Genomic DNA, 26,100 nt, shown 5'->3' on the forward strand with positions numbered 1-26,100 from the left:
CCTGTCAGCGCAGCAGCACTGCGAACCTTGACTGACAGGCCGAGCGCTCCGGCTGGTCTCTCTGGATTGCCTCTCCCTACAAATAACCCTTTAAAATGCATGCCTGACATTTGAGGAATTTGACACCAGAAACAGGCTTGGATGGCTGCTGTAGCAAACAGGCTTAAGTGATCAGTGGTCAAACCAGTAAGGTGAATTTAGTGGGCCTTGAAACAAACGCTCCAATTTTGGCATTATGAAATTTCAAAAAATTTATTTTCTCCCTCCTTCCCCTGCTTTTTAATGACATTCGTAGTGCAAAATCAGATTTAAAAAGCAGATCTAAGAACCAAGTGCATTGTAAACCAGTTTCCTGAGGAGGACTCCCCAAATCCATAGGGCTGTGACTACCTTGTACCTGAGCTGGTAGTCCTAAGCCCACCACTACAGCCCCCAGATCCCACAAGTAGCATCCCTGCTACTGCATTCTGGGAAAATAGTGAATACGTGAACAGTGAAAACTGCTTTTCTTCTCTCCTTTTTCTTTTGTATCCTGACCTCCTCTGCTCACATTCGCACAGGCATTCATACTCACACACACAGACATTTCCTGACGTTTCCTGTCTTTAGCTGAGGCCAATCCTTCAATCAGACAGACACCACCTCTGCAGGATGAGGGACAGTCCCCATTCCAAGAAACTCCCAAGAGGTGTAGGCAGCAAAGGGAGATGGAGGAGGGCAGGGAGGTCAGACTGCACCCAGCTTGCTGGCAAAATATGAGTCTCCAAAACAGGCACCTGTGTATCTCACCATTTGCTCAGGCCAGCTGACCTACAATTTCCAATACCAAAGATCTCCCGAGCCTGATCCCTCTCACCTTGTACTTAGGCAGGAGGAAAAGCTGTTCTTCCCTGTTGCAAGGCACAGGACAGCAGTGTGAGGGGCTCAGTTTGCTGGGAACTCCTGGTAGATCCAGCTTAGCCAGGAACAAGGACTTTGAAACAAGAGAGCTGAGACCTCTCCCTTGGGTTCTCTAAGTAGGCCAAAATCCAAGGAAACCAAAGGAGAGCAAAGAAGGCTGTGGGTGCTGTTGCACCCACAGCACCACCTCTCTGCTCCCCCAAATTACTCTTCTGTAGGCACTTGCAAAATCAGGTGTAAACTCCATTTCATAGAGACTGACTTGTCTTTCCATTTGTTTGTCTTCATAAAGAAATGCTTGCTTGCAGAAGGATGAAAATAGGCTGATTTTTTTTCTTCTTTCCCAGCAATACTTTCTTCTTTCCCTTTCTGTCCCAGTGGACCTGCATTCATTTCTCCCTTGGGAACTAAAGACAGGCAGTGGAAAGGGGAGAGATTTCAAGAGCTGTCAAGGAACAGAAAGCTATTCTGCCTCTCAGAAAGTAAAGCTGAAGAGTTTTTTCTTCCTTTTAGAGAAGTGTGAGGCTCTAATAGGTTTGAGGGGCTATGAATATGACTTTTCACATCTGCCAAAATAATTATAAGCTTGAATGAATTTCTGAGACCCAAACCCTGCCCAGATAAATCATACCTATCAAGCACTGATTAAAAACAAGCTGTTCAGAAAGCCTTCAAATTTCTCTTCCCCTCCCACCCCACTATCTCCTCTATCTGTTAGTAATGGGTCTCAATGCTTTACTAAGGAACTGTAGAGGAAACCCTGGTACTTCACCCTTTCTTTGCAGAAGGTGCAAAAGAGATGGGAAATTAGGGCCATGGGGATCTAGCAGAATGAAGAGAGATTTGGGCTCAGACTGAGTCTGACACTGGGACACAGAAGATGCTGAAAAGCAGATAAGGTGCAAAACTGAGTTTTGCATCTGGTTTCAAAGCATGACATGAACCCAAGCAGTATCCCTACAGGGGACAAGCAAGAGTCCCTAACTCAGAGAAAAATCTGGACGTGGGTGATTTCTTTCAGTTCACTGTGTGTGGGAACTACTCTTGTATCTCAGGTTTTCCTCATTGTTCACAGGGAAATAAGCCCACCCAAGTCATTTATGGAATGCACTGAATTTTCATAAATATGCTGAAGAAGCTGCATACCCCCAATGCAGTAATTAGAGTAAATTAATGCTGCTGGGATGCCTTTGTCACCGTTTGTCTGACTCAAGGCAGAAGGCAGAGAGGTCACATCCTGAAGGGAGAGTAATCCTTTATAAGCAGCGTTTAAGATGCCAGAGAAAACAATAACATCTGCAGAGGAACCACACGTTCCCTGAGTGCACAGGCTTTATACTTCCCACAAATACCTATTGTATCCTCCTTGTTGTCATGACTCAAACAAGCATATGGAGGAAGGGACAAGGAGTTATTAAGTCCTTCAGAGGTGATTACTCATTCCTCCAATTTAACATTTTAGATAAACGCTACAAACTCAGAACACAGTATTGTTTTTACAGAGCATGAGCTGAGTCAAATGAGTTAGGGTTCTCTTTTCATTTTTTAATTTCTAAGGGCTATTTTTAAAGCTCTCCCATGTTCAGCCAGAAAAAAAAAATTACCACACGTGTTCTATGTCCAAGACATTTTATGTGTTCTTACCATCCTCCACCAGCTTTTGGAAACAATTGAACCTCAGCCCCATGTGAAAACAGCTACTGACAGCCCAGCCGTGTCCCAAATGCATAGGTGAGGGTGAACCTTCCAGGTGTCACAACATGGGTGGCCCAACAGGGTTCCATCCCACTGGGTTCCATCAGCAGCTGGTATAACAACTTGGACTCCAACATCGACTTTCTACCTGTATTTTGCCCAGACACCTCTGCTCTCTTCAATCAGTTCTTCCCAAGGCAGAGACATCCCTTTTATAAGCCTTATCTTTTCTTCCTCTCTCTTTCTCCTTTCTAGATGCAAACCCCAGCATTCCAATGAATCTGAAACACCTTTTTTTTTTACTATCACCATGTAAATCAAGAGATTCAGATGTCTATTATTTAGTATCCCACTAATCCTGCACCATCTGCAATCTTCACTAGCAGATAAATGCGTGTGTGTCTGTGTATCCTTAACTTGATCACTGTTTGAAAATACAGGATGTTGGACGAAGAACAATTCCACCCCACCACATATAAAAGCTGATGTCTCATTTTGGGATCTGTTGTTGAGACAGTTTCTCATCTAGCATGTAAAGCAGTCCCTGTAAATTATACCATTTGCCAAATAAGAAGGGCATACGGGGCTGTGCCCGTTGCTTTGGAGACACGCAGGTGTGCCCTGCCAGCACAGATGCCATGCTCTTCTGGGGAGGGTGATGAGTCTGACTGACCACAAAACCACGGTAGCTGGCAATCATCACACCCGTAGCTCCTCACTACTTCTTAACAAAGGCTTTGCCTAGCCATCCACTTGTGCTGATGCTTTGAGAGACTCCCTGGAACAGAGGCTAGACAGAGTTAAAGGAATAAAGTAGGTATCTATTAAAAAGGCCTTCAAAGGATACCCCTTGGGCAGTACAAGAGCCTGGCTGAGGCTGCACCCAAGATGGACTCCAAGTCACTAGTTTTCACACTTTGATAAGTTTTGGTCCACTTACATGTTTGGGTTAATTGTCCAATTACAGCTTCAAGTTATGAAGTCCCATGTTCCCAGTTTGCTTTCCTCAATTCACTCTTGTTTATACTTTTTGGGCCTGAAGCCTCAACGGTGTCCTTGGTTTTCAGGCTGGAAAAGGATTGTTTTGTCTGTCTAAACTGTGAGGAGAACTTGCTAACAGTTATATGAAGTTCAGAGTTATATACTAATTCGGTACAGAATCTGGATAATATGACAGCTAAAACTTAAGGCATCAGTGCTACCACACTTACTGAAGGCAGCCAGGAAAAGTCACTGGAAACTCTGTATCATCACAGAAGGAATTCCTGAACAGTTGCAAAATTAGTGCAACATTAGTTACTTGGCCTTCGAGGGGCTAAGATTTAGGATGGGGGTTCAGAGAGATGCATGGCTGATTCCCTTGGCCTCCTGAGCAGGAGTTGTCTAAGCTCATGTTCTGGGGGTGCTTGGGGAGAGAAAAGGAGGTGTGGTGGGGCTCTGCAGGGAGCAGCTCAGCTCGTCCCTGCCCGCTCTTGCTGCTCACAGACAGGGCCAGGGTGAGCACAGGTTCTCCTGCACCATCCAGAGCTCCCTGCATGGCTTAAAACTGCAGACAGCTTTCAGGAAGCCTGAAGGGGAGCACAGACAATGCCAGGTGGGAGCACAGATATTCACGTTAGCAGCTACTGGCACTGCATGCCCTGCCTCCCCACAGAGTGTGACTGTGGCTCTCCAAGACCTTGCCAGAGGTCCATTCCTACCTCTGCATGTGAACAGGCCACATCCTGGGGGCAGAGCTGCCTTCCTGGGTTTGCTATGTGCCAGTGTCCCAAGCCCAGGGGACATCAAGCTAGCATATGACTTCATTTTCCTCAGAGCATCTCAGCAAACACCTCCAGCTCTAACCTGCAGGATCACACAGAAGCAAGGGGAAAATGAACACAGACTGATGCATGGAACATTTTTATCCCCCGAAAAACGTGAGAGACAGAAGCAATCTCTTTCTTTTCCTGGAAGGAGTTATTGGCATATGCTAGAGTTGGAACCACAAAGACACTCTATTGGCTGTGTATGTACCTTTGCACTAGGGAATGTCCTTTGTCACTGTGATGCCAGGATGGGGGAAGCGTATGCATTAACACATGGAGCAATCAGGCAGCATTTAATCTGAGAGCTCTGAATTGTGGCTGTTGAAATTAGGGTCTGACCAACATATGGGCTCATGAATCTTTCCTGACAGCCCTGCAGTTACAAAAGCAAGAAGTGGAGCCTCCTGGCTATAAGTTGGTCATGAATAAATTTGGATTGACAATTAGAAGGTTTCTAATAATCAGAGGATTAGGTTCTGGGAACTTTCAGACAGGAGAGGGAGTGGGCTGTGAACCTTCGTCACTCCCAGTAGAGCAGCATAGGAGAAGAGAGGAGGGAACTGAACGACATGGACGTTTCATCCTGTCCATGCCCCCAGGGATGGCTTTATATCATCTGCTAATGGCACAAAGCAATAGTCCTGGAGTTGAATTTCTCAGAAGTTTTGAGTGGAGTGGCCAGAAAGAAAGGTCAGATTGTCAGGGTCTAGTTTGTCGGGCATGTTATCCTTCCAAGGACCATGAAAACACCGAATTTCCTGTCTGAGCAGTGACCACACAGGGTTGGTGGCAGTGCCTGTGACCTTGGGCACTGTCATCCTGTGGCATGGTGCTGAGACTTTCTTCTGACCACAATCTCAAATTTTCTATAGGATGCTGGAAATTATTTTGCAGCATGGAGTGTGGATGCTTTTCACTCTCCTGTTGGAATAATTGTCCTGTGGCACAATTGCCTGCATTGACATTTAAATGCAGCTGCCTCCCACTCCAGACCTGCCACACTGTCAGCAAAGACCCAGCACGCCCAGAATGAACATCCTTTCTTCCAAAGTCACGTTCAAGTGTCTGGGAGTTGAGGAAGCCTGCTCACATCTGGGATGAGGATCTGTATGCATCACCAACAGCGGCAGCTTGTCAGCCTCTCCCTGGACCTTGAAAAATGCTTCAAGCAAGCAAAAATGATGCCACTTTCAGCTAGTCAGACTTAATTTATTTCATTATGCCATGAACTCTGGTTTTTTTTGCATTATCCACAGAGACTTCCAGGATGAGCTAAGACTCACATGTGCAATGTGAATGAGACAAGCAGTAGAAATAAATGATAAAGAAGGAACCCCTCCCTGTAAAGTTATTCAGGGATTCCAGGCAGGAAGAGAAGGAAGAAGGAAAATGCCCTCAAGTCTATCTTCCATCTCTTCTTTAGAACATTTTTACATAGCACCTGACTGTGGTAATAACACAGCTAGCAATGGCCCCTTCTTTTGTAAATAGGAGGCTCAAACAGTGGCTATAAAAAGTCTTGACTGGTGAGTTCTTGTGGAAAATACTCAGATGTTGTGCTTTCCCACTGTGTGTCCTTAGGTAAAGCTCCAGCAAATCTCAAAGATAATATTCTTTCATGCTATTTAAATATGCAAACCATTACTTTTTTGAAGTATCTCTCATTTTCATCAGAGCAGAGTTTCTGATAAGATCCTGCCACATCCATCAAGGCACATCCAAAGTGGATGTGAGGGAAGAGCTCAGCTCTGCTGAGGGCTGTGATGAGCAGGTCAGGGCCTCTCCTCACTATGTGTGAGGAACAGTTACAGAAATGAATAATCCTGAAAAATACTCTCCAACCAGGGATCACCAGGGAAATGTTAGAAAGTACTTCCTCTGTAACAAGAACTGGGTCAATGCACTTCAGGAAGGAGGAAGTGGCTCTGTGCTGGTGGCACTGACATAATTTTCATGTTGGTGGCCAGCACAAACAGCTGACTGCAAGTGGAAGACTTCTCTAATTTGGGTGCATACAGTGGTCTGAAAGCTTATGGAGGAGGTGGAGAGTTTGCCAGAAAGGTTTGCCTGGAGCCCACTCAGTTTTATCATCATGAAAGGGAGGTGAGGAAAAGATGACCAACTCTTTGTTTATCTAAAACAAGAATTGTAATACAGGGACAGCTGCACACAGTGAAGGTTGGGCCACATTCCCACTTAAGGACACCAGGAAAGCTGCACAACCCTCAGGAATGAAGCTTGTGCAGGGGAAAGGGTGTGGCTACATCACCAGTACCCACGGGGCCTTTGTCAAGACAGGGACAAGGACTGCAGGACAACCAGGGGTGTCGTGTTTAAACTGGTAAAAGCTGATCTTTCCGCTTCAGTGAAGGAAATCCCAGTACAAACTCAAAAGTACCCGAGTGTGACAATAGTATATGCAACTTCAAACTCAAAACAACATTAAAAATTCCCAAATTAAATCCCCAAACAAACCAACCCAGCCCCCCTCCGTTCCCCCGGAATTATAGAATGGAATAACAAAAAACTGAAGACCTGAAATGAGTAGAACACTGTAATTTGCTCCACTTACCACTTGCTTGCAAGCTGTACTCACTCATATACCAATAATTCTGTGAATAGAAATTAGCACCCCTTCATCTCGAGAAAAGGCAGGCACGTGCAGCTTTCAGAGACACTTTATCAGTGTGCACAGGAGAAAAGCAGAGAAACCTCATGGGGCTGGAAATATTTAAGGGGCACTGTAATTGAAGCAAGACAAAATAAATAGAGCTATAAACTAGACCAGCTTTGTCACAAGTCCAACAGTAAATGCAGAGATTTCTCTTTCAAGTCTATTACATCTCAATGAAAAAAATGAAACACATTCAGATGCCAAACACAGTAACAGACATACTAGTCAAGAACCAAAAGCATGCAAATACAGCATTTTTCGAGAAGAAGAAATATGCATCACCAGCAAATCAGTTGGCCCAGAACTGTGGCTGGTTCATGGTAAGAGCAGATTTTATACCTTTTAACTACAGATCATGCCAAGGGGTCCAATCCTACTCCTAGAATTGCTCACGTCTCCCAGACTGTGCAGCACAGAGATTAGGACTGGCTTTGCCAAGTACTGGTATTGGTTTAGGAAACTCAGCAATTACCTGCTGATCTCAGGGATGGGGTAGATGCCCTGCTCTGCCCCCAGCAAGCGCACTACACATTCTGCATGAAGTGATTTGAGAAAACAAACACAAGGACTTCACTTTAAACTCTTTCTAAACAGCAGACCCCATTTCTTTATGCTCAGCTCCACAAAGCAAAATAAGAAGCATATCCATAGTCCAGTAAAGTACACCTTAGTCAACTATAAAGGCAGAATGAAGAATTGGCTAAGCACGTCCACTGCTCTCAAGTGTTTGTGCCACCCCTTTTGTTTGGCACCATTCCTTGCACGGGAAGGCAGCACAATTGCCTGGCCTTAGGAAATAACCTTACTAAGAGTGAACGTTGCCATCGTGTGGTAACCTTCAGAAATAAACTGCACTCCTGTAGTTCTTCATCTTCTCCGTAGCTTTACGAAAAGAAGAACCAGCCCAGAGATCTGGACAATGTTCATGGACTGAAAGGAAGGTGGCTTGCCCACAATACAGACCTACAGGTTGCAGAGAGGTTTCATGAGTTGCTGAAAGGGGCACCAGATGCTGCTAACATGGAACACCCAGTCAGAAATGCACTGATATATTGTTATTGCTCTTTTCCCCTTTCAGACAAATTGTAAAAAGCAGTACTTCGACAGAAAAACTCCTTGTTAGGTGTGGTGTTACGGAGCCCAGCTTTCTTTTAAGGCACATAATTCTCTCTCTCTCCCCAGCAGCGCCTAAATCTTTAAAGTCCTGCTCTCGTGGTGCAGTGCTAGGGCAGACACAACCCTCTACATGTGTTTTACATTACCAAGTCGCTCTTTAGGACAATCCCAGCTCCCAAGGATTACTGTACGCTTTGTATCATGGAAAATTTTCAGCTGCCTCAGCAGCTGCCGAGTGGTAGGAATAAAAACACTGGATAAACTGCTGCAGTCATAGGCAAAGGTGTTCTGGGGAAGATAGTACCTTTAAAAACAAGTAAATGGTGTGTGTTCAAAAACAAGAGAAAGCATTTCTGAGCTCCTTATGATTGAAGGCATGTCTAATTTCTGTACAGGCACTTTTACCATTTTTTCTCTCAGTCTTATATAACCAAGCTTAACAGTAGTACATAAAAAACTCAAGAACCGTAAGGGACAAATCTTTCACCTTAAAGGACCTCCAGGTTGTTAGAACTTTGAAGTTACTTTCAAGTTAAAGAGTTTCAGAGTAGGTGGATTTAATCACTTCAAAATCCAATTTAAAATCAAGGTCTCCAGACACTTGAACATGCCTTTTAGTTCCAATTTGCATAATTTCTGATTTTTTTTTTCCCTTAGCAATCCCTTCCTATCAACCATGTGCTTGAACTCTATTTCCAAGGATACATAAATAGCTCAAGACAACATTGTATACTTCTAAGGGTTTGGGTGAAAGTAGCACTAACCATGTAAATAGTTAAACCACATTTTAACATATGCTTATCAGTGTATTTGACAACATATACTTGAGTATGTATATGACAATATAAAGGTCTCATAGTCTTCATTTTTTAAGATATATACTTCCTCCTCCAATTTATATTTGACTGAAAAGGTAATTTGCTGTTAAATTACCAGATACCTCAGACTTACAAGATTTCTCCATTGAATGTGAAGAAAATCTCTCTTGCCAAGAAACAAGAGGAGGAAACATAGGGAATTACATGGATGTTGGCACTGAGATTTGTAAACATTATTTTATAATGCAAAGACTAAATTGAGCAGTTGTGTTTCAGATGAACTGGTATTTAGGTCATGCTCTTTTACTTGATTAAATAGTGGATTTAAATTATAAATTATAAATTATAGTTTAAGGAATTGGAGTTAACCTCAGGTCTTGACACAAAATCTTACCCTTAAACATTCTGAAAAGCAAGCATACTGAAATACATGCCGACAATTTTCATCTTGTTAATACATCACAAATTACTGTAACTGTGCTTACAAGGCAACTATGGTGTTTGACATCTGAAGCCAGGTCAATAGTTTGAAAATGTGGAAGTCTTTTAGAAAATAATTTAGTGTTTGAACAGCAATTTGTCAAGTCTTTCAAACACTGACATTGTACTCTAACCAGAACACATCCTTTCAGCATATACCTGAATTTACACAGAACTATTAGTGTAATTCTTTTCATGTATTTTACACTCAAGACTGGGCAAATAATTTTGTATTTGGTTGAATTTGTATTGGTTGAATTCCCAACCAATTCCAATAGCAGACTGCTTTTAAATGTCAGGATCTGACCTACTTCAAATAACTGGGAATGCAATTCTTTCAACTGGCATTAGGTATAGATTACTAGGCATAGCATGCCAAAAGCATTTCTGCATGCTCCTGGGGACTACTAGAATCCAACACTTGGACAAATTAAAAAATGAGACAGACAAGAACTCTTGGTCAGAAATAAAAACAAACATATGATTGCAATTTAAATCAAATGTTTGTAATTTTAAAATCAGAACAAGGACACAGAGTTATACATAAGGAGAAGTTCATTTTATTTCTGTGCCTTCTGTGCCTTCGGTGCTGGTGCCTTCTCTGGCTTCTTAGCCTTGGGTGCCTTCTCTGGCTTTTTGCCCTTTGTTGCCTTCTCTGGCTTCCCTGGCTTCCCTGGCTTTCCTGGCTTCTTGCCTTTTTTAGAAGCCATCCTCTGGAGCTTCTTCATTTCATGCTTGATGATTCTGTTTCTCTGTTAAAAAAAAGAAAATGTTTACACTTTATCAGAATGAAAAGAGCAAGAGTGCCTTAATTCAAATTCTAAGCTTTCAGATTCTGCCTCTTTTCATTCTCACCCTTTACCATGCATTATATTTGAAATGTCAAATTCCACCTAAAACTGTTCCAATCTACCACGTGGACATTATCATTCTAGCTGCTAGCTCTGGCATCTAAATATTTCGTATGTAATGATTTTCATTAGAGGGTGAAATACTAACAGCAACCCACCCAGAATATTTGATTTTATCAGCAGGCAGTTCCTTCCTCAGCTGTAACTTGGGAGGACTGACACATGGATTATACAAGTTCAAGTCTGACCAACTACAGAAGAGAAAGTGGAGACACACAAAGAAGCATGGAAAATTCAAGGTGTTCACACCCATAGTGTCACTCCATAACCCAAGCCAGCTGTGAACGTAAGGCTACTCATACTGGATGTGACTGTAAAGTGAGAGTTACAAGCATTAACCCCATAAAGAAGCAGCACTCAAACACTTACCATTCTCTTCGCTTTCATCACCTTGTAGCGATCAAAGTCAGTCATCTTGGCTTTCTGTGTGGAAAAAAAAAAAAAAAAAAAAATCAGTCACGAAACTCTGATATATACAAATAGTAAAACTCAGCATTCCAAAGCATTCCAAAAGTAACTGATCATCTCCAAATGAGGTTTAGCTGCACTTCTGGATCTAGCTCACAATTTAAGGCCTTTGCACCACCCCACGATGCAAGAAAAGAGGTGCAGGAAGAGGCTGTTACAGAAATAACTGAACAAAACCACATTCACTGTTAAAATACAAGAAGTCTAAGCTAAGTTAAAAACCTATGCATTGTCTATCTTTAATCCTAGCTTGCTATTGAGAACGTGCAGCCTTTAGACTGTATCTAATTTTACAAAACAGGAGCAGTACACGTGCTCCTCATCCAGTGAAACACTGTTACCTTTTCTCGGGCTTCAATCTTCTTTGCCCATCTTGTCGCTGACCATTTTTCATTTATATTTTCCTTCTCCCAGGCAAGTCGCACACACTTCTGACGAGCACTGCATTGGAACAGTCACAAAATCATATTCACAGTCTTTATTAAAAAAAGGTTCTCCCTGATGCTGGCCTCCCAGATTTTATTCAAGGGAAGATGACTCTACTAGATTACTTCAGACACCTTACTTCAAGTCAACGTTATATGCATCTCTGTGGCCTAATTAACGCTTTGTTGACTAAATGCTCTGCTAGCACTGACAGAACCACAGGATGGGTCAGGTTGGAAGGGACCACAGTGGGATCTCCTGGTCCAACCTCCCTGCTCAAGCAGGGCCTTCCCAGAGCACATGGCACAGGATTGTGTCCAGAGGGCTCCTGAGCATCTCCAGTGAGGGAGACTCCATCACCTCTCTGGGCAACCTGTTCCAGTGCTCAATCACCTGAACTCCAGGAGATCCACATCTCTCCTCTCCTGAGGAGCCCAGAACCGGACACAGCACTCCAGGTATGGCCTCACCAGGACAGGATCACCTCCCTCACTCTGCTGGCTGCATTCTTCCTAATGCCCCCACGATACCGTTGGCCTTCTTGGCCATAAGGACACTGCTGGCTCAGGGACAGCTTGTTGTCCACCAGGTCCCCCAGCTCTGCAGAGCTGCTTCCCAGCAACTTGGCCTCAAGTCTGTACAGGTGCTCGAGATTATTGTTCCCAGGTGCAGGACCTTGTGTCTACCCTTGCTGAACTTCCAAAGTTTCTTCTCTGCCCCTCTCTCCAACCTGTCGAGATCCTTTTGAATGGCAGCACAGCACTCTGGGATACCAGCTGCTCCTCCCAGTTTTGTGTCATCAATGCACTTGCAGAGGAGGCCTCTACCCCTTCATCCATCCATACTCATTACTGATGAGTAAGTTAAACAATACTGGGCCCAGTATTGAACCGTGGGGGGACACCACAGGTGACAGGCCTCCAACCAGACCCCACGCCACTGATCAAGGACCGCGGGGATCTGCTCCCAATCCACCTCACTGTTCAAATGAGCAGCTATTCCTACCACTGCTTCAGGATCAGAAGCACTGCCCTTTTTTTGGTTATAAATTACAGAAATTCATATACTGAGTTAAAAGAACAGAATGAGTTCAGCTTCCTGCAATTCCAGTGTAGTTCTGCAGGCAGGGAACTTATGTAATGTCTGAAGGTGACTTAAGCAGTAGCAAAAGGAAAGCTGCAGCAGCATTTACATTGCTTTTCCCCACCCCATCCACCACAGAACTACCTGTGAGATGCCTCAACTGCTGTGAGACCTCCTTTGCCCCTGAACAGCAGCTATCAGACACTACTGGCAATGAAAACCTTAACATATTCAACTATGATATCACAGTCTGCCCATTTTTTACTGTTAACCCACTACTGCTTGAACTTTCTAGACTTAGCAAGGATCAGTCAAGTCATGAAGTGACAGTGTGGGGTTTTTTTACACAGGTCAAAAAAGATGCCAACTCACCTGTGTGGGAACTTCAGGACGAAGTCGGTCAGCTGCATGCACTTGAAGGGCATGGCCTGCCTCCTGACACCACTGCAGGGGCCATCCACCAGTGCCTGAAGAAGGGAAACAAATATCAGGAGTTTGCAGCAGTTTTCCCAATGCGTTTGATTTAGACAACTGCTTCCTAATAATGTATGAACAGTATCTTGACAACACTGACCCAAAACTGAAACACATCCTGTGCAGACAAAAGGGGAGACTGTTAAGTCTTGCCCTTACAACTCAAGCCTCACAGCAAAAAATTTAAAGGCCTTTGACGAAAAAACAAACTGAATTTAAAAAAAAAAAAAAAAAAAAAGGCACATAAAACTAGAATGTGCACAGGAAGAGTCCCCTAGGCCAAATATTCACTTTACACATTAATGCCACTCCATTCATAAGAAACACAGCAGAGAGGGGGATATATCACTTGCTGGCAGGAAAAAGCATGCTCCTAAAGTTTTCAAATAAAACACCTGTTAAATCCTATCCGTCTATCAAATACTTATCTGAAAACAAAATTTCTGTTGAAGTCAATACACACTAGTAAACAAGCTTCTGTTAAGGCAGAAAGGAGGAAATGCAGGTGCAGCACTCACAACTTACCCTATTTTGGTCAATAACATCCACGATGGCCACCAGTTTGCCAGCATGTGGCCCGAAGGAGATGAAGGCAACTCTGCCGATCTCCACGAAGCGCTTGAAAACCTGGGAGAGCAGGCAGGAATGGACAGAGAGTTAGGCATGGACACAGCCAAGGCCGTTTTCAGATTCAAGGCTCCGAGAGCCTTTAGAAGAGCTTCCCCCAAAAAAAGAATCACAGAATGGTTTGGGCTGGACAGAGACCGTAAAGATCACCTAATTCCCAATCGCCCTGCTGTGGTCAGGGACATCTTCCATTTCACCAGGCTGCTCGGAGCCCCATCCAACCAGGTTTTTAACACTTCAAGGGATGGGGCATCCACAATTTCTCTGGACAACCAGAGAAATTCAGTGCTTGAACACCGCCACAGTAAAGAGTTTTTTCCTACTATCTAATCTAAAACGTCTGTCTTTCTGTTTGAAACCATTTCCCCCTGCCCCATCACCGCATGTTCCTGTAAATACTCCTACCCCCTCTTTCCTCTAAGCTCCCTTCAGCTCCTAGAAAGCTTTCCAATTGCACGAAACCCTTACGCTTGAGCAAAGAGGCCACGGTCCCGCCGCGCTCCGAGCCCGGCCCTGCCCGAGGCCGCACAACACGCGGAGCGCGGCCCCGGCCTGGCGTGGGTGAGGCGGGCGCGGGCTCCCCGCCGCCGCCGCGGCTGCCGACGCAGGGAGGAGAGGACGGGAGCGCTGGGGCGGCAGGCGGGATGCGGGGGAGCGCAGCGGGACCGCGGCGGGGCCGCCCGGCCGGCGGAGCGGGGCATGGCAGCACGTACCATGATGGCGGCGGCAGCAGAGAGGGCGGGGCGGTCCCGCCAGCGCCGGAAGCCGCCGCGGCGCCGCCGCTGCGCGTGCGCGGGGCGGAGCGGGGCGGGGCGGCCGCGGGGACGCGCGCCGTGGACGTGGCTGCATCGTGCGCATGCGCTATGGCGTCCCAGCGCCCGGCGCGTTCGTGTCTGTTCCCATTGCTGCCCGTGTCCGTGTCCGTGTCGGTGTCGGTGTCGGTGTCGGTGTCCCTCCGTCGGACTCCGCGGCGCAGGAGGTCTTTTCCACAAGAATCAGTTCTTCCCTAACTACCTGCAGGTCATCCGTAGGCACTGCATTAAACTGCCCCTCTCTGGGGTCCTCCGGCGCCCACCGTGAGCCCACCCCGTACTGCAGAGTGTGGGATACACCGAGGTTGTCTGAAGTCAGAATGTTCTTTGATCTGAGAGGTTGTGTGCTCGTGCCGCTTCCTTCACAATGGCTTGTATGGGGCTGTATTTTGGATTTGTGCTGAGCACAGGGTTGATAATGTAGACATTTTTGTTATTGCTGAGCAGGGCTTGCACGAAGCCAAGGCCTTCTCTGCTTTCCACACTGGCAAGGAATTTGGGAATGCATGGGAGTCTGGGAGGAGACACAGCTGGGACAGGTGACACAGACTGACCTAAGGCATATTCCAGGACTTACGGCATCATGCTCAGTTTATAAAGTGGGGGAAGAAGGAGGAAGGGGGGACATTTGGAGTGATGGTGTTTGCGTTCCCAAGTCACCAACCACTAGGTATGATGGAGCCCTGCTCTTCTGGAGATGGCTGAAGAGCAGCCTGCCAATGAGGAACAATGAATTAATTATTTGTTTTTATTTATTTATGTGTGTGTGGTTTTTACTTTCCCTATTAAACTGTTTTTATCTCAACTCAGTTTTCCAGCTTTTATCCTTCCATTCTCACCCTGATCCTGCTAGTGGAGGAGTGAGCAAGCGGCTGCCTGGGGCTTGGTTGCTGGCTGGGGTGAAACGACCACAACTTTCAAGCTTAATCAGCAGGACAGAAGACGTTATCAGTAGAACAGGCAGCTTATATACGTATACATATACATATACATATACATATACATATACATATACATATACATATACATATACATATAATATATATTTTTAAAATAAAATTTAAAAAAGGAAGAGTGGCTTGCTTTTACCCATCAAGATTTTCTTGCTGAGAACATGGCATTCAGGACATAATGAGTCCTGTCCACTTCAGAACTTGGATCAGTTTTGCAGCATGCAAATTTCCACCCCATAGAACAGCATTTCAGAGATTTCTTACCCATCTTTTAACAATAGCTTTTCTACCAACATGAAAATTCTGGTAGAGGGGGGGAAAAAACTTGCTAAAAATAAAAAATACACTTGGCTTAACTTTTCACAATTTTATTAGTCTTCATATGCAGGCAGTGAAAAGTATAAAAAGATAAATAACCTCTGGTTTATACACATTCCCAAGTGTGGTCACCTTCCCTGTCTCTCCCAGAGACCCTTTCAGTTCTAGATAGCAGGACAGGGATGTGGCCTGTTGATCTGATTCCAGCTCGCACTTCAGGGAGGAATCAGCTGTGGTCACTGAAGCTGCTTGGCTGGAAGTTCAACACCCTCAGCTTTCCCACCTGAAACTGCCAGGAGAGGTACAGCAGAGCAGGTGGGTATCCTGGTGACATTGAGGGTGACTATATACATAAGGACAAGAGGAAACTACAAAAAGAGTAGAACAGGTGGTTCACAGGAAGAATTTCATTCTTTGAACAGATACTGGGCCTATCCAAGTACATCTGGAAGCCCAAATGGTTTTGGAACAAATGTACTTGTTCTTTAGCTGCCAGCTCTGCAGAGACTAACTTCAAGTGTGTTCCATTTGTGTAAAACCACATCTGAATGGCCCTGCCATTCACAAAGCAAATATTTTGTAGGGCAAGTAAATATTCCAGAATACAATTGTCCACAGAAATTTGGCAACTAAAGAAAACATTTTAATCCTCTCATCCAACTGTCTGGGTTTTTTTTCCCCTGTAACTGCAGTTACAGATCCATCACATAAAATATCTCATGACAGGGTCTGTAATGTCCATGCACTCTGAAGTAAATTTTATACTTTATCAGATATAACTTTGATGCCACAGAGCTCTTCATCATCTTATAATACCTTTTACTTTATTGCTACTCCAGTAAGACTGACAAGACTTAGCATTATATCAATAGAGAAGGGACAAAGCCCAATTGATCTGCTTGAAAAATCACTTTTTTCTTCTTTTCATTTGAAAAGATATTTAGCTCCCTTCAAATTATCTGTCAGCCTGTGAAAAAAACACAAAAGAAAACAACCCCAACCCCACAACCAAACATGAGTAAGAAGACAATATAAGAACTAAAGACTGAAATAAAAAACGTTATTTATGGGTAAAAATACTGGCCACTGTTCTCTTATCTATCACCTAATTAATACTGGGAACAGATGAAGTTGAGATAGTCCTATGATTTAAGGGAGTATGAGGTTTGTTGAAGAATGCCTGGGCTTTCAAGGAAGCCAGCTGTTTGCTGCATGAAGGCAGCAGCACTTGCAGGAAAGCTCTGGAGTCAATATGTTCGGCAGAAGCATGTGCCAGGCGGATCCCAGTGCTGATGAAAGACACTGGAAATGACTGCAGCTCCAGCCATACATTCCTGAACCCACACAGAAGAGGTGTTTTACTGGCCTGGAGACTGGCTCCTGGTTCCTCTTGGCCTTGAAAGAAGCACTTAACACGTTAATGGAATGTTCACATCTGAGACTCTATCCAGAAAGCTGAAATAACACATATATGTCAAATCAGTATGGATGGCTACTGTCTGAGACCAACAACATGTGGGGTATAAAGGTCAGAATTTCAGTATGAGAACCTGCAAAAAGTGTTTCTGTTTCACTGAAAACTCCAGTGTCTTTTGGAGGCAACTGTGAGATATTTAAATTTAGGTTCAGTTACTAAACTGTGAAAGCATTTTGTTCCACCTCCAAAACAAATCTTATGTACCACACTAGAGGCATTTTGGGGTCTCCTTGGTACCAAAAGATACAGCTCTGTTTAAGACAGGCTCAAAAGTCCTGAGAGGTCTTGACAGATTATTACATCTTTTTGTGATGGGGATCAATCCATTTGGAACAGCAATAAAAACAATTCTATCACAGCTCTTCCTTTCAGTTCTTGTCATTATCCAGTGCTTGTTCCAGTTTCAGAAATTAGATTACTTCAGGGCTTTTAGTGTCAGCACTGCACACAAGGACAGCTACCATGTTCCCACCTCCCACAGTTGCTACTGCTTGTTTAATTGCCACTGTGATCAAGTCCATCACTACTTGAGCTCACCAGTTAGCACAGTTAATGAACAACAACAAAAAAAAAGCATACCTGGCAGGAAAAGTCAAGTAATGCCTTATAAAGCAAAGTGACATGTTTTCTCCGCTGCACACTGGACAAATTAGGTTTACAGAAACAATGACCAAAATATTTCAAAAGCACTCCAATTCACCATAACACAGATTCCTTTGTGCCTCTTCTCTATTTATGCTTCTGGTCCAGAAGTCATTTTTCCTGTATAAATTTTTTGAAAAATTGGGGGCAAAATAAAGTTCTACTTAATAACACTGTAAAGTTTTTGTCTTGTCTTCAGCAAAGTTCGTTCATTCTGGAATAAATACATGTTCAACGCGAGGGATGTTCTTCCTGTGATGAGATACAATACACAAGTAGACAAGGAAGAGGAGGCACAGCAGTGCTGTAGCTGTGAGGAAGATGAGGAGCCCAGCAAACAGGGAAGGTTTCAGAGGTAACTGGATCAGCTTTCCTTCTGCTGGAATCATGTTGGTGAGGCTTAACATGTAACCGAGTGACCACGCTATACTGCTGTTACCAACCTGAAATAAAGACAGAAGAGTCCTATTCCCATGGAATTTTCAGTCAAAGAGAGTGGACTCCAAAAGCTCAACTGCTGTTAATGGAACTGTCCTTTTAATTAGGAAGGAGAAATCTTTAGTGGTATATACAAAGAAGATACAGAACCATTTAAAATTACTCTTTTTCTGTAGTTCCAGAGGATGGTAATAAAATTGATCACTGCGTTAAAGAAGTGAGAAACAGGTATTGGGTGGGTACAAAGATGTGTGGTCTATATGCAGACAGCCAGTTACGCAATTTTCTGTGCAATAAACACGTTTTAAACAAACAATTATAAAACCCCATCACTACTATGCCAATTCCTAAAATTAGTCCCTCACCTTAGCCAAATCCCAGGATGTCATTTGAGTTCAAGCAAACAAAAAAAGTCCCACAAATAGTTGCACCGAACTGTACAAAGAGGAAGCCAGGATAAAGTTCCCAAAGTAGGAACTCTGTTTATCATCTTTTATTCCACGTTTAGTTTTGAGCCTGCAAATAAACCAAAACTAGGTTCTTCCATTTAAAAAATAAACAAATGAAACACTACTTCAAAATGGACAAAACAACAGCAAAGGGGGTATGTTTGTATTTGCTCCATGGTCCTCCTGCTTTGCTGTCTTTCTCCACTTCTAATTTGAGCAACAGAGTTTACCACTGTCCCTTTCATTAAGTCATCATCCTGGCACTTGATAAGCACAGGATCAGAAGGTAAAGTGTCCTTTCTCTTCCTCTCAGCATGAAGTTTAAAACTTTGAATTTTTGCAAATCATCTAGCTCTGGATCTCGCCCAGATCTTAGCATTAGGCCAAGGTTCTTTTCATTGGTTGTGTTCACTAATTAAAAGCAAATATATACTCCTAGCATGAACAAAAAACCCACCCTCCAGTCATAGTGAGATTGTGCTGTTATCTCTGGGGTATCTTAGTTGATCAGCCAACATTAGATCTTACTATTTTACTAGGGGTAGATCTAATTAATAGAATGTAGTTTTGCCTTTTGGAGTTTCATGATTACCCAAGTGTAAAATCTAGGCAACAAAGGCATTAATTTTATATTAGCCTTTTGGGGTTTTGTTTTGCTCAATATTTTTATAGTCTTGGCTAAATATAGGAAAATTACTGTTTCTGGTTGCTCTTATCTGATGGGGAGAATACAATATATATTTAAATATCAAGACAAATCTACACCTCACCCCCCTGCCCACTCCAGATTAAGATCTCAAAGTAAACTCTATGCTGTTTTTCTGGTGGAACAGCTAAACATTGGACACTCCTCCAGAGCTGCTAATGATTGTCCACCAGAGGTCAAAATAAGGCAAGAAAATCCTACTCGATTCCTTAGTGTACGAGTAATAGATGTGACTGCTCAGAAAACACTGCTTTTGATTTCTCATTCACAGCTTGCCAGCATCCCCTGCATCTAAGGGGATTTAAGAATACACCATGCAGATCTACAGCCTATTCTTTTGTTGGTTTTGCATGCAAGTGCTGAAGCATTTCCAAACTATATGGACATTAGGAAACAGTCTGAGATAGGGTTTTAGAGTAAGGCTTTGTGCAGTACCAGAGAGGAAAACAAAAGCATTTATTGCACAGATATTGTAAGCCTTCTCTGTCACCTGAAAGGCAATACCCTGACAAAATACCTTCTTATTCCAGAGAGCCAGATTATGGCACAGATGGATGAGCTGGGTGAGGATGAAAACTGTCCTAGTTGCTTCATCACCACTCACTGACTACAAACCACTTTGCCAGTTCCTCCAAGGCTCTGCCAGGAGACAGCAAAGCAGAGTTCTGCTCTCGGGGTTAGCTCAAACTGACCTTGACTGGTGAGCTGCTTTAGGCAGATAACTGCCTAGAGCAAAATACTTGGGAAATGTTTAAAACACAAATGTTTGATCTTTGCTAAAAGCTCATTAAAAGAATCTGTGTAGTATCTCCAAGTAATGCTGTGACCCCTGAAAACAGGCTGAGATTGCTCTTGAGGTTTGAAAAGTGGCTTTGTCTTATGCCAAACATTTGACAGTCATTTATTAAGGCTGTTTATAACCATTCTGTTTTTGCAGGCTGCTCCATCTTCTGTCTCCTCCTCGAGCTCTTTGGATTAAAATGACAGTAAGAGAAAATTATTATTGCTCACCTCCTTTTGAAAATGTATCTGTGGCCAAGTTTCTGCATTGAAGTTGTAACCATGTACAAGCAAGTAATAAATGAAATTGGCTGAGAAACAGTAGGATCTAGCATATATTTCTTCAAATTTGGGCAGCATGAACTGGAGCTGAAAGCAAAAGGGGTTTTTAAAAAAATATGTTAATTATGGAAAAAGCAAATGCTTTGGGGTTTTCTAACTAGAGAATATTTGGGTTCTAATTAGAAGTTAGTAGTATTTTTCAGAAACACCAAATAAACGTGTAGACAACTATTAAAAGGGATTCAGAAATACTCTAAAAGTGAAATAGCTTATGTAGTAAACAATGAAAATAAACATAAAACTGCACATTGAAGATTGAGGATGTTATGTTAGGGATGTTAACCATCTCTACAGCATGGTTAGGACTGTGAAATGAAATTTTGAAACCTATTCCAAGTGTTAAGCATGACAGAAATACCACACGGTTTGAAGCACAGTGGAAAAACAAATGCTGATACAGACCTTCTGAAAGGTTCTGAACAAATAGCCAGTCCATATTATTTTTATATCCCTCTTTTAGGGGTTTAAAATGGAAAAGAAAAACCCCAACAGCACCAAAAACCAACCAACCAACGCAATTACCTGTGCCCAGCTCTGTGAACAGAAAAACCACATACTTGAATTGAAGTCATCTAGGGAAAAGTGCCCAGATAAATTCAAAGCATTAATTGTATAGTAGAATCCAGAGAAAGCCTATAGAAAAGGAGTGGATGACAGGTTACTTTCAGAACTACAGAATTCCAAAGCAAGCCAACTCAAAAAGAAACACACTGTATTTGCAAACCTACCACAAAATTCCCTTTTGCTTTTGGCTGATGTATTCCAATAAATGGACATTCCTCTCTGTCTCTGCAAGCAGTGAAGTTAAACAATAAAGAAACCATCTCCTGGCACAGACCTGGGTCTCCTGTTCCATGGAAATTCACAATCTGGTTTGGGTAGTAATTTGCTGGTCTCAGAGACTGTGTACAAAGGCTGCCAAGGAAGTACTTCATCGTTAATGCTGTGTTATAGTTTTGAGGGTAACAGGGATTATCCACACTGGCACTGGCGTTTGATTTCTGGGGGGAAAAAGAATCAAACAGAAACAAACAAGAAACCCCATATAATAAATACTAGTCAAAAGGAAGAAAGACCTAATTTGGCATGAACTACAGGAATCTTTTTAAACTGCAGATGCCTGCATTTTTGTTTATTGACATGACGGGTCAGCACAACACTGCTGATCACTGTAATTCATGGGAACTCCTTTCTCCAGAAGGCATTGACAAGATTAGCAAAATATTACGAGGTCTTTTTGTCAAATGGAGCAGCACTCTCACTAATTTTTAACAAATAAGAAGTTCTTTGTATGAAACCTAAGTGTGTTTGGCCACAACAAAGCACAACTGAGCTCTTACTGGAGTCTCCAGACTCCAGCCAAGGGAAGAGATCACAAGCCTAAGACCCTGCTCAGACAATTACTGAACACTTACAAGAGCAACATAGCAAAAGGTCTTAAACAGACCTGGAGCAGCAATGCTAAAAGCCTTTTCTCAGCTTCATCTCTTCCATAGCACTGGTAGCTGTGAGTGTAGACATTGTAGTTGTAACCATACAACTTCACTTGCAAGGTGCTGTTGAAGTGCTCCTCGGGGTCCTCAGGGATAAATGAAATTTGAGTGGAAGCTCCTCCAAGGTCCAGGGCACCCATAGTCTCTTTTCTGTAAGGATGGACCCATGTCCTCCAAAGGTTTCTCTACATGTAAAATTTTTAAAAGGAAAATTAGAAATATCATCTGCTTATTCTCCCCTCAATCTTTTCTACTCTTTACCTCTTGAAACTTCTCCCCCTGCTCTGTCCTGCACTCTTTAAAAAAAAAAAAAACAAAAAAAACCCATGCATATGTTTTTATGTAAGAGGGATGTACTTTCAGAGAGTGAAATGATCTTGAAAGATGGGAAAACGAATAAAACAAATGCAGCATAGTGTTCAACTCAACTGGCCAGCACAATGATCAAAGCATAGGACTGGCGAGAGCAACACCTATCTACAACATAGGGAACTGAAGTTCAGATACTCATGAGAACTTGAGCAAATCTGGATGGAAACGGTGTCAAGATTTGCTTGTTTCAAGGCAAGAAGAAATATCAAAGGAATAGGATACTAAGAAATCACAGAAATAGAGAATGAAAAGAGAGTGAAAATAGATTGAAGAATGCAAAAATGTTAGATGAAAGCTCCATCAAAGCCAAAAGAACAAGGACCCTTAATCTGCACATTTCCTCCATTGAAACTGCAGTCTGATGCTTTCAGATGGCGTTTTTCCCTGTTACCCAAAATATTCCCCAAATTCTGTATTTGATCTACATAGTCACAGTGCCAAATACAGCTTTTCTACGGTTATCTACGTCAATATTTGCCCAATGAGCATGATGAGATGAATGTATACACAAGAAGGGAAACAATGGCGTTTATGGGCTAGCAAATAGACTCACAATAAAATTCTACAGTGAAAAATTCCTATAAACCATCCCTCACAGAATTTGACTGTTAGCCCGTTGTCACAAGACAGGTCAGAATTTCTCTCTTCTACTAGTGATATTCCACACGTATTTCTTCACAGAACTCTCTAGACTAAACTGGTTTCACAGCATCTTGCAGTCCTTTTTTATGAATTTGTCATATGGAATTTGATATTTGGATTATTAAAATTCATGTGGTAGAAGACTGGCACCACCTTGAAGTTCATTATGCCACTTTGTTGCACGAAATGCACAGAAGAAAAACTCCTACAGGATGGGTAATTCTAATAATTTATTGCTTAACATTGCACGGTCACCATGAGTTATTACTCACAGGGCCAACAAGCAATTCCTGCTTATTTAATGGCCATGATCTGATAGGAGCTATTCAGTCAGGACAGCTAGCAATACTCAGCACTACTGGATGAAATTCATTTCAGCCTCCTAAGACAATCTGGCAGAAGTGCTGTCGATGCTGAGGGCAGCACACTCCGACCACAAATGCAGACGAGTGGTTGTGGGTCATCTTGGTACAGCTTTTACTCTGAATGAAATCACACTGAATACCTGTGCCTAAAAAGGGATCTTCCAACACATCTGACTCCCTCTCTGCTATGAGGCTCCTGCCTGACTCTATTCCAACTTCAAGAACATCATGAGTATGTTTATATTGGTATACTTGGTCTGCACAAGACAGTTGGTGTGGCAGCCTACTGCTCATAGCCTGCAGCTTTTCAGCAGTCTTGGAATGAGTATGAATGATTTCTGGCTCAGCAGAGGCATATTTGACCACCCTCAGTGCTTCAATAGTCTTGTCTGCTTAAGACAAGTGAGCCAACACTGCCAAAAAATTTAGAGACCCCTAAGCCAGGCAGGTCCTTCACCAGTAGGGCAGAAGGGACAGCAAATAAGCAGAAGAAAAGATCTTTAGCTGGCACCATTGTGAAGACAATCAATACCAGTCACACTTAACACACCAATGCATTTAAGAGCGATCTAACTTTTTGGTTTTAGGTAAGGAACCCAACATCATTTAGAGAAGACCTCTTTTTTGTGGGTCAACAATTTTACCTTTGCCACATCCCATTCCCATAACAACATATTCTTTGATTTATATTTGCCCTTTTACTGCCACATAAAGACCCTGTTAGAGACTTCAGGGGAAAACAGAAGTTGCAACTATGACACTTTAACAGGCACGTCCTCTCAAACTTCTCATTTATAAGAGAGAAACAGTGAAAATAAAATCATGCAGTTTTTTCCACACACCTCTAAGAAATTGCCCATTAAATAGTTGGCCGTTATCCATCCATACACCCCTTCCTCTGGCCCAGTTATGATCTGCGCACCCCTAAATTCAAAAGGCTGTGCTCTGAAGTAGTTGTGAATGCTTGCAAGGACTTCATTGGCTGCCGATTCATTTTGCAACCTAAGCAATTCACAAAACATGAGACACTGAGCATCTGGAAAGGCAATTTCATGTTTATTGTTCACTGACTAGCAATTCAAGAAAACTCCTACAATCACCTAATAAATGAAATAGACATCGTTTCCCTAAAGGGGAAGCTTTTTTGATAGGGTTGTATCCAGGGTTGTTTCAGCAAGCAACTCCTTCAGTTTGTAGCAACTTCACTCTTTATCATGCAAGTTCATGGGTGGCTTTTTTCTCCTTATATACACCTTTATTCTTAATGAACTGAGTGTTTGTATGACAGCTTCTCGTTAAAACAGTTCTGGAATCTTTCTTCCAGTTCTATTTAGCCACAGAACAAATATAATGAAGCCAATTTGTACTAGGGCTAAAGCCACAGACAGACCCCAAAAGCTAATCACATCAGATCACATCCACACTCAGAATACAGTGTCTAGCTTCTATCTACCTTTGCTACCCATGGGTGTGCACAAACATTATCTGTTTACATAACACTGTATTTTGTGACAGATGTGAAAGAGAAAATTAAACTCTTGCCTCTTCCAAAATAAAGCAAGTTTCTTTTCAATACAGCATAACAGAGGGGTTTTATGCAGGCACGCTTTCCCTATCAAAAAAGTTAATTAAATTAAATTGGCTGGGCTCCATTTCCTTTTGAGATGGCCAATTTCCAGTGGGTAAAAATGCATCCAGTACATTTTTCACATTCTGTTTTCACAGACTGCTAAGCTAGTACGCATACAGAGTAGTTCAAGTTTCTGCCATACCTCAGCAGTCTCATGCCAGCTGTAGCCCCCAGATAAACAGAAGTGTTTTTATGCAGATGAACTGGTATTCTCTCCTTGACTTTATTCAGACAGTCATCAAGAGGCTTGGCAAGAGCTCCAGGGCTACTCTCATAGCTGGATATACCAGGGCCTGAAAGAGAACAAGGAGATAGATTTCATCCTGCTTTGCTAACTACAAATTAGCCCAATTAGCAAACAGGTGTTAAGAGAAAGACATTTCCCCCTTCCCCCCCTTGCTGTAACTGCAAACAAGGGTAGGAAGGCTGAAGACTGGGAGTGCTTATGGAATAAACATTGTGATGCCTGTGCATTTCAAGATGCACAGAAATGTCTCTTGAATTCATAGAGGCACAAGCCTGTTCTGGTGCATGAACTAGTAAACAGCTTTCCAAATTTCCAAAGCTTTCAAAGAGCAGGAATATTTGAACAATTAACATCAAAGTCCTGCCTTGTTCAACGCTCCAAGGACCATCAGGATCTCAACTTGTTCAGGCTCAACTTGGGTGAAAATAAAACATTCCTTACTAAAATTCCTCAGCTGAGGAAGTTGCACGGGGAGCAATCCAGGCACTCCCATGAAGCCATTGCCTTGCAGAGAACAACTGCCAGGACTCCCTCTACCTCAGCCATGTCTTGCACAACTGGTCCCAAGCCAAGCAAAAGATGGCTCTTACAGAGTTGAACTGAGAAACCATTTATGTTCAGTCACATTGCATTGACAGAAATAGAAAAAAAAATATGTGAGCCTTTAGAGATTTCACACTCCAAAACTTCTTTTTTTCGACTGTGTGAATTTAAGCATAAACATTACCATGTCATCATTAGATGTTCACAGCCCTGGATTTGAAATAAGACTTTCTGAAAGTCTTAAGTCTAGCACAAACAGGCCTGAAGCTGAAAGGAAAGCTGCTACCAGAGGAAAACAGAGCAGCAACATCCTCAGCATCTGCCATTGCCTCACACTACTTTGGTGGCTGCAACCTCCCATCTTCCAGTTTTCAGACAGAGCAGGTCACAAGGCAATGACTATTTTCTTCT

General features: G+C 42.8%; 2 protein-coding genes across 6 annotated transcripts in view; both read right to left on the minus strand.

The window, feature by feature from the left end:
- Positions 1 to 9,978: 9,978 nt before the first annotated feature.
- On the minus strand, positions 9,979 to 14,874 carry RPL14 (ribosomal protein L14). Its single transcript, XM_014878460.2, has 7 exons — positions 14,870 to 14,874; positions 14,194 to 14,323; positions 13,379 to 13,480; positions 12,752 to 12,846; positions 11,212 to 11,311; positions 10,772 to 10,825; positions 9,979 to 10,243 (listed from the first exon to the last, which is right to left on the minus strand). Exons 1-7 carry the CDS (start codon positions 14,872 to 14,874, stop codon positions 10,052 to 10,054), a joined length of 678 nt encoding a protein of 225 aa, XP_014733946.2. The 3' UTR covers positions 9,979 to 10,051.
- Positions 14,875 to 15,597: 723 nt separating this feature from the next.
- Positions 15,598 to 26,100, minus strand: part of ENTPD3 (ectonucleoside triphosphate diphosphohydrolase 3) — a 45,025-nt gene continuing 34,522 nt past the window's right edge. For all 5 annotated transcript variants that reach the window (XM_014878459.2, XM_088164714.1, XM_088164743.1 and 2 more), the window contains 7 exons: positions 25,042 to 25,192; positions 24,112 to 24,271; positions 21,845 to 22,075; positions 21,126 to 21,398; positions 20,920 to 21,030; positions 20,287 to 20,424; positions 15,598 to 18,125 (listed from right to left, as the gene is read on the minus strand). In XM_014878459.2, coding sequence (XP_014733945.1) covers positions 17,892 to 18,125; positions 20,287 to 20,424; positions 20,920 to 21,030; positions 21,126 to 21,398; positions 21,845 to 22,075; positions 24,112 to 24,271; positions 25,042 to 25,192 — 1,298 coding nt within the window. In that variant the 3' untranslated portion in view covers positions 15,598 to 17,891. The remainder of the gene's footprint in view (positions 18,126 to 20,286; positions 20,425 to 20,919; positions 21,031 to 21,125; positions 21,399 to 21,844; positions 22,076 to 24,111; positions 24,272 to 25,041; positions 25,193 to 26,100) is intronic.

Source organism: Sturnus vulgaris, chromosome 1 (genome assembly GCF_052056855.1).
Source record: "Sturnus vulgaris isolate bStuVul1 chromosome 1, bStuVul1.hap1, whole genome shotgun sequence".
Lineage (NCBI taxonomy): Eukaryota > Metazoa > Chordata > Aves > Passeriformes > Sturnidae > Sturnus > Sturnus vulgaris.